The 8,739-nt window shown below is 35.7% G+C and overlaps 1 protein-coding gene across 2 annotated transcripts; it reads right to left on the bottom strand.

The window, feature by feature from the left end:
* Nucleotides 1-798: 798 nt before the first annotated feature.
* Nucleotides 799-8,192, bottom strand: LOC118043439 (uncharacterized). 2 transcript variants are annotated; one of them, XM_035051415.2, is made up of 14 exons: nucleotides 7,806-8,192; nucleotides 7,510-7,586; nucleotides 7,061-7,219; nucleotides 6,496-6,709; nucleotides 5,771-5,857; nucleotides 5,539-5,678; nucleotides 4,773-4,853; nucleotides 4,604-4,668; nucleotides 4,097-4,272; nucleotides 3,836-3,966; nucleotides 3,636-3,720; nucleotides 2,402-2,615; nucleotides 1,850-1,950; nucleotides 799-1,596 (listed from the first exon to the last, which is right to left on the bottom strand). In XM_035051415.2, exons 1-14 carry the CDS (start codon nucleotides 7,971-7,973, stop codon nucleotides 1,087-1,089), a joined length of 2,208 nt encoding a protein of 735 aa, XP_034907306.1. In that variant the 5' UTR covers nucleotides 7,974-8,192; the 3' UTR covers nucleotides 799-1,086. The 2 variants fall into 2 exon arrangements, with proteins under 2 accessions (XP_034907306.1, XP_034907307.1); XM_035051416.2 differs by lacking the exon at nucleotides 7,806-8,192 and having other exon boundaries at nucleotides 7,061-7,197.
* Between the last annotated feature and the right edge of the window lie 547 nt (nucleotides 8,193-8,739).

Genomic DNA, 8,739 nt, shown 5'->3' with positions numbered 1-8,739 from the left:
CCACCTAAAAAATGTGGAAGATTGACTTGGAGACCGTTCATTGATTACTAATATATATTCACACGCTATTTATTCTGAAATGCAGCCGAGGTTCAACGCTTTTATCACATATTAACAACATCAAGGCTGTTACATCTTCAGGTTGTATCTGGAAATATATAATAGTTGTTGTTTTTTAAGGTATTTTTTATTTAAAATATATTAATTAATATTTTATTATTTTTTAAAAAATATATTTTTAATATCAACAAATCAAATTAATTTAAAAATATTTAAAAAATAATTTTTATCCAACCTCCGTTTTGGACTTTGGACCACAATTACACGCGTATATTTAGCTTAGCTTGGATGGTGACTGGATATGATTCCCTAGTCATTATCATCCAACAATTCTAAGAGAGGAAGCGAGAAGTTTCACGTGAAAGTGCCAGATTAGCTATGAATAACATACTGACTACCCAACCAAGTTGAGACTTAATTTAGTTTTAGAAGGCGAAAGTGAAACCTTTTTTCTTCTTTCAATCAATTATCATGGCCATCCTCCCGCAGTTCATAGCATTAGGAGAGATTAGGTAAAATAGTAGTGATAGTAAGAGTTAGAAAGGGTAACAGAGTAGCTTTCTTCGCTTGTCCTGAAGATCGCTCAGTAGAAAGCATAAAGTCAACAAGCAAACTTTAATCAACATTCCCTGCAATGACGCATACCTTTCATCAATCCTCAACGTTGCTTGAACTCCAAAACAACGGGCAATGGGGATCGTGCCAGCATGCAGCCTTTCACTTTCAGCTATAAGAACATCAAGAAATTTGTGTTCAAATGTTATTAGCGTGTACACTACCCAGCAAGGGAAGCTTATGACGAAATCTGTTTTAATGGTACAATTCACAAGACAAAATTTTGCCTACACAAGATCAATTGTGTTCATAAACATAATCCTACTTTTGCTATCGTATTATACGTATGTAGCCCCCCAGAATTCAATCAAGATATTTAATATGAGCTGGGTATCGCCCTTTATCTGTACACCTTGTATTCCAGTCTACAACAGGCATATAAATTTCACAGTGTCATGGCCAAGGCTAACATTATCTGGTAGGACCTGAAATCTTGATCTCGGTCCCATGCCCGTCTTCATCATCATCACTGAGACTTCCCCGGTCTGCAGATGGTCGTTTCAGTCTCTGGAATATCTCATCAAGGGATTGAGATGATGAATTGCGAGAGACAAGTTGCGGTTCCTGAGTTTGGCGTAGAGGGAGAAATTTTTTGGCTCCTATGTTTGCTTTAAAACTCTGAAAACCATTCTTCATTGATTCCCATTTCGAGGCCAAACCAGCTGGTGGTCCAGCTGTTGTATTGTTGGAGTGAGAATCCTCATCATCAAGCAATGACACCTTTGCAGAGGCAACGTTCTTCTCCACCAGCCTCATATTGGCTTGTCTGTTCTGTTCTCTAAAGGCAGCATACTTGTTACTGACGGCTTCTCTGCTTGTGCCATATCTCTGACTTTCTTCTTTCAAGGATTTGGATTGGCTTCCCTTTCTGTCCTCAATGCCTAAACTGCTTGTTGCCTTCATTTCAACAGCAGTCCTTTCCTGAGCATTTTGCTTATGAGTTAGAAGGAACATAAAAAATCCAACTATCATTCTAAGATGTCTGAGAAATACAATAATGATGCTTTTATGGTTGTATCACATAAATGAACCTCCACATCAGTTGCAAATCTGTCATTCAAGTGGGGATCTAATCCAGACATATTACAAGTGATGCAAATAAAGGCAGATGTACACACATGTATAAGAATAGCATAAAAATAGATTGATTTCATTGCTTAACAAGAGTACATACGGTTCTATTGCTTCCAGACTCCACATCCACACCGTTAAAGTTTCTTGCCAGTGGCACAACATGCTCGCCAACTTTTAGTCCTTGTTCCAACCACGATCGTTCTGGAAAAAAAATATATATAAGAGGGTGAAGGAGAGGGCTTATCAACTATCAAGGAATGATTGAACTTCCTAAATTTCAAGAATGTACTATTGTAAGTGCAAACCATTGACAAAGAGACTGTGTGTGCTTAGCATTGTGGTAGTTTGTGTGATTATGGTTTTAAAAAAAATAGTTTAAGAAAAACACTTCTAGTTGTTGTTTTAAAAAGTAGGTTAAAAAAATGTGTTAGGTCAAAACTGCTTCGAGATAGATTTTTGCATGCAAAATAAATAAAAAATAGGTCTTTTTGAATGAAAAACAAGTTATTTTAGCTTCTACAAAACCAACATTTGAAACACAATTATGTGTGGGACAAGTACACAAAGCTGAAATTATTTGACCAACCAAACAGTTTTTTCCTTATGGTTGGGAAAAAAACAGAAGCTATCACAATACCAAACAGTCTTGTACCTTTTTGTAGGATAATTAATCCTGAAGGATCAAATCCATCAGTATCATCTGCCTCGGTTTGAAACCGAAATCTCTTCAAGCTTCCAAAGAAACCAATTACTCGATCAAAGAAATTGCTTGCAACCAACAGGGTGTATATAACCATAATAAGCGGATAGATTCTGTTAAAATCATTTCCAAAGAAAGGGACGGCTTTGTCAATTTTCCCCATTCGCTGCAACCAGAGAATCAACAGAGGCCAAAGTAAAACAGTCAATTTTCATGTAGGTAAAGGATAAAAATTATCTTATAGAAATTCTATGGTTATAACAGTTTGTTAATCAACTGACCTAGGAAATGAAAAATAAAATTACAAGTAGAAACTCTCTTATTCATATAGAGACAGGGACATATATCATGTGTTAACACACTCTTTTCTCTTAAACAAAACAAAAGAGCTGCCAATTGAAGCCCAACTAAAAAACTGGAACACTGATTTGACAGAAACATTTGGAACTTAGGGGGTAAAAATTAAATATTTAAAACTTAGATCATCCAAGGATTCTTATAAGGACAGAGCAGCCATAACAGATAATTTCTTCAGAAAGAAAAATATTAGTGAGCCCATTCCCTAAAGGGCATTTCCTTTCTCAGTCCTTCCCAAATGCTATATGAAAAGATATACAGACAAGTACTAATTGAGAGCATCCACAGTTGCTGGGTTGGTGAAGTTCCCAGGGGTTCGATTTTTCACGGATTCATTGATCCTCAAAAATAGAAATAAGTAGAGTTCTATCATTAAGTGATAAATAGGAGGTTCCTGGAAAGTTAAAATCCCCGCAGTGAAATAGGGCACGAAGAAACAAGGAGATCAATCTCGGAGCTTTTGATCTGCTCCCTTAATAATAGGGCAAACAAAAAACAAAAGAGACCAAAACAGGAACATCACACTGAGCATATGTTGGAATTTTCCATTAAATCATTCTCACATACTCAACTAGTCAAGTTTTTCTGAGCAAAGCTGAGAAAAGAGGCCCAGTATAAAAAAATAAGAAGTAAATCAAAAGGCTAAGCTTCAATCAGAACATTCATAAAAGTTCAGTCACTGGGAAAAGACTGGGAAATCTAATATTTTTTATACCTCAAATGCTAATCTTGGCACCAGATGAGACAGCAAGACCTAAAATATCACTTTATTCTATTTGCTCTTACAGCTGGGACTAAATATAAAATAGAGAAAATAGAAGGAAGTTACCTTTTCAAATATAGTTTCCTTAGAATCAAGATTGATGAGGTTGAGAAAGTTGTATGAAATTGGAGGAGCGTATCGAGCAACCATCCTAGCACAGATGATACAACAAGATAAACAAACTTTTCCCAAAAGAGAGGAGGGGCCAAAAAAGGGAGCAGGGAAGGGGAAATTATGACAGCGTATCTCTGAGTGGAAAAACTTACGAACATATCATAAGCAAGCTGACTGAACTTGTCCTCCTGGGTGTTAATGAGTAAAACATTAACATTCCAATTTTGAACAAAGAATAGTATGTGCAGATGCACATATACATCAAAGGTACAAAAGCCAAAACCTGGAATAGATCAACAATAGAAGAGTAGAGCAAATTGAAAGTAAGACCTGTGTACTCCATTACTATTAACACAAAGCACATAAACCGCATAAAGCCATGTAAGAATTGTTGACAAAAGAAAAGAAAATACCTGCATGGATAACTCTTGTTTTCCTACAGAGTTTATAAGGATTGAAAATAGAGAGAGATCAACTCCACCAATTAGTAGAGTTGCCTCTGCTAAAAGAATTGCAGCTGACATGGTACCTAGTATGACCGCCAACACCTTTTGAAGTTGCTTTCTTAAGATGCATCGCCACAAAAATTCTGCATGATTTTTTCTAAGGTTTCAGCCTCAAGGCTTGTCAAAACAACAGAACATCTATACATATAGGCATGCATGTGTGTGCAGTGTCTGCGTATACACATAGCATATGTACTCATAACCCCCTCAAATAAAGCAGAAAAGATTATACTGGAGAATAAAATCACTGCAAAACCATGTTATTTTCTATGGATTTCACATCAGGAACTTGATAGCAAGGCCATCTATGAAACTAATATAAAAACCCAGACTTGTGACAAACCAAGAGAGAACCCTCGTCGTGATACTTTGAAACTCAAAGGAAAGAAACGGGTTACTATATATGGCAATTACCCATTGTATCAAAGGAAGCACCCAACTTCCCAGTGCGTGCAGGCTTGAGGCTTGAAATATATTGCCTAGCATGACAGCATAAAAACATCTCAAGTCCAGAGCATCCAACTTGGGACATTCAAAGAAATAGATGGGAAAATGGGAATAAGGAAACATAATTAGGACAAACCATCCAGTTGAACTGCCTCGTTCATAGTTTTTAACAGTGTCTTCCAGTTCAAGCGCTTCCATGACATAGGTCATATACTCACTGCAAAAAAGAGAGAATTATATGTATGTAGCAAGAACATTAAAAGCATTCACTCAAAGTATTTTGTTAAAGAATGAGGACAGGTATCTAAAAAGAAAATCCCAAAGATGCTAAAAGCATCATGTGATCACAGATGCATAAACAGCATGACAAAATATCATCAACCAGTCGAGTAGCAGGAGAAGAGCATATTTGTTATGCTATCCTTCTCCCGCCTAGCATGTTCAGTTACCTTCTCCAGCTCATATAAAGCGACATTCTCCATTCATTCAATTGACTGGCAGCTTGGCGACTCCAAGAATTTGTGTACTCTTTCTCTATCTCTTTTATAAAATGAAAGGTAATGATACTGCCTTCTGCTAATTAAGGACCACCCAGCCCCACCAATTGAAAAGAAGAAATTTCTGAAAGAGTTCATAATCTCATCTATGCAGTAAAGAAAAATAATCCTCCGTGAACAGCTTAAGGCATCCCATTAAAAAAGTAGCATGGCAGTTCTTGCAAAAGAGGTATACAGGTGATGAAAATATGAATTTATACATGATATTGTTCCTATACAGAGAAACTAAAAGGTGCATCTACATGTCAAGCAAAAACAAACTTAATAAGAACAACTTTGAGAAGCATGAGCAAATCCTCTACAGATTAACACATATCAAATATTAAATTTTAGCATTCAGTTCACCTTCTACAACGATAATACTCTTCCCGAGCTCCTCGAAGATGACGTCTGAGTGTTGCCATTGATTTCTCATCTGTGTCATATTCCATATCATTTTCTCCCAACCGACCACCTTGCGGTTTAAAGGATGGGTCTTGCTTAAACTGAAAAATTGAAAAAATGCTATTATAAAGGGCACTTTACTGGAACAAGCGAAGTCTAGAAAGAGAACAAAAGAAATAGGAAGAAGAAATACCATTTGTGCTAGCATATTATCAATAACATTCATGTAGGGTCTCAAAGGGTCACGCTTGGACATCTGATTGGATGTTGCTTGAGCAACCTATTAAGTAAACCATCATCAATAATAAACAAAATACCACTAAGAAATCAGGTGAGACAGCCATGCTTGGTAATAAGAAACTAAAAGATTTCTAAGAAATGCAGGCCAAAATGCATATCTAGCAATGCCTCGTCTCCTAAAAAAATAAAAAGAAGGAACAAACTACTGACAGGTACAATTACTCGATAATTTACTTACTAAAAAAAATAGATGTTGAAACTGTGAGGTATTTACTGCCCACTAAAAGGATCCTGATATCAAGGCAGCCATGGATAATTCTGTGTTTGGAAACCCTGCAATGGACCACATAGCGTCCAGCACTTACTATCTATCTAGGGTTTCAAATAGCATCCTAGCCATGGTGCTTTAGAAGCAGGCTTTGGTGAGTGTGCACGTACAATCATAGCTAACCATGATTGTAGTTGTCTGTCTGATAACGCTATAAAAGAAAATTTACTTAAGCACAGATGAGGAAATAAAATATAAAACCTTTGTATGAGACACGGACAAGAATCAGCCTGTGGTAAGAACTAGTAAAAATACAAACTTACGAAATGGCAGAGAGCAGTAAGATTGAAACTCTACTTTTTGGATAACTTTTCACACCAATATGAAATGAGAAACAGAAGAATACTTACTACAATAGCATTTGAAAGATCTTGATGAGCATCGTCAAGTCTCACAGCCATTTTGGCAATTTTATGAGAAAGTACTTTTTGGCGGGTGGACCAATCTGAATTTCTCCATAGGCCCTTGGGAATTTCACTCAAACCAAAACCAAGAAGAAATGCACCGGTAACAAGTCCAAAAGTATTTGAGCAAGCCATGGCAAAAGCAAGCACATTTCCGATCCTGTTGATGAAGATGGCAAATCACGAAATGAGTGAGAAATTTTCTTAAAAAGCCAACAAGAAACAAAAGCATCCACAGATTCATATTTTTGTTCATGAATTTACAAGAATCCACCACTATACCGCATCCAACATGACTGGCTAATAAAAAATTATCTCAAGATGTAAAATATGATAGCAGGCGAAGCAAAAGATTTTACAAATAAAAGAAGGGCTTCTGAAGTGATGAAATGAATGAACAAGGTTAGAGAACAGAACTGAAAAAAAATCTGTGAAAGCAAACCCTGAATATAAAGGAAAAGGCTATAATGCACTTCAAAGAAAGTAACCTTTAAGAGGGAAAGAAAGGAACCTTATCTTGTCCATGATGATGAGAAGTATAATTCCAAAGAGACCAATGGCTCCCACAATTAAATAGAAGACTAAGTTCGCGCGTACACTAGTCTTTAATCTTTCTACAACGGTGAAGTCTCCTGCATCTTCAAAACCCTGAATAAGGGGCACCACGGCCCTGCTTAGAGATAACATAATTTAAATCCATGAGGAATCAAGCATCTACAAACTAGGAAAAAACAACATTTACAACTATCTTTAACACCAAATGAAGTAAGAGTTCAAAATGCACATTCGACTATTACAACTTCCCATTTGCGCACGAGTCAAATGACTATAAAACAGGTTGTATATGCGTTTGTATACAGAATACTAACCGAAAGGACATCAACTGATAATTTATATAAAAGCTCACAAAGAATCTGAAATTATGCCAACAATTCTGGGCATTAAAACACAGTGACTTACCAGGTAAGTAAAAATGTACTCCAATACGACCAAATCCAATAGAAAGAAATGCCTCCGCGATCAAGATCAAATTTAGTCTGTAGATAACATAATATAAAAACAAGAAGGAAGAATCAATCTCAAAAAACTGCAACAAAATTCAATTCCTATCTATAACTACGACTATTATAATCTGATGTTCCTCTGTCTAGATTTCTCCTCTATTTATGAAATTAATTGGCAGAGAAAAATCAAATTCAATAAAATGGAAAATAATAATAAGGATAAAAAGAGATGTAATCGTGCAATTAAATTACCGTGTAGATATCGGCAGGGACGAGGGTGATGATGGCTAGAGAACAAAACCAGGTGTATCCAACGGTGAAGAAGACATAACGAGGAACCTCGGGTCCAGCGAAGTATCTGACTGTTAAAATCACCATGCCTAGGGTTAGAGGTAACGAGATCAAATAAAACACCCACATCTCTCTTTCTTTTTCTTTCTCAAGCGATTTGTCTTTCTTTGAGAGAGAAGAGAATAGAAGAGATGATGGACCCGGTAAAACGGATCCCGATCGCTCCAAAATATAATTCTGCTTCTGTTTCTATTAGTTTTCCGCTTTCCTTTTTGTTTTTTATTTTTCCTCTGCTAACATTCGCTTCAGGTTCCCTCTCTCTTACGTTGCGCGCTGTGTAGACTAGACTAGTTTCTTTTTGGAAATACCTCAATTACTCCTTGAATCACATGTCGTTAAAAATTATTTTTTAAAATATTTTGTATTTAAAAATATATTAAAATAATAATTTTGTATTAATTTTAATATTAATATATAAAAAAATTCAAAGACACATAAAAAAATAATTTAAGACTGAAAAAAATAAAAAAAGTTTGAAAAGCTCCCCGTAGACTCATTCTCAATTGAGTTTACAAACAATATTATCAACTGGGCCCCAACGTCTTAGACATTTTTTAATTGGGTGATTCTGTCAAAGTTTTTCGTCATTTTCATGTTTTATTATGTAAAAAGACGAGTTTTGGAAGAATTAACAGTGATGGATAAAAGGACAGATTGAGAGATGTGAGAGGCGTTTGGGATTTAATTGATAAAATTATTTGTTTTTATACTTGATTGAGAAATTGTAGTGCACACAGAGTTGTTTTGTTTGGAGCTGTTAGACCTGCTTCGAAATCTAATTTGATTAAAAACTTAGGTTATTAACTTATTAAGTCAACTTTAAATTATTAATATT

Source organism: Populus alba, chromosome 7 (assembly GCF_005239225.2).
Source record: "Populus alba chromosome 7, ASM523922v2, whole genome shotgun sequence".
Lineage (NCBI taxonomy): Eukaryota > Viridiplantae > Streptophyta > Magnoliopsida > Malpighiales > Salicaceae > Populus > Populus alba.
This window is presented reverse-complemented; position numbering and strand designations above follow the sequence as displayed.

What these genes read in the sequence shown, in the direction of transcription:
- LOC118043439 (XM_035051415.2), bottom strand. Translation starts at nt 7,973, where the DNA reads ATGTGGGTGTTTTATTTGATCTCGTTACCTCTAACCCTAGGCATGGTG. An exon ending in ATAATATGCTAGCACAAATG is followed by an intron (nt 5,679 to 5,770) that starts GTATTTCTTCTT and finishes TCAATTTTTCAG; the next exon opens with TTTAAGCAAGACCCATCCTT. An exon ending in ATTAATTATCCTACAAAAAG is followed by an intron (nt 1,951 to 2,401) that starts GTACAAGACTGT and finishes TTTTTTTTCCAG; the next exon opens with AACGATCGTGGTTGGAACAA.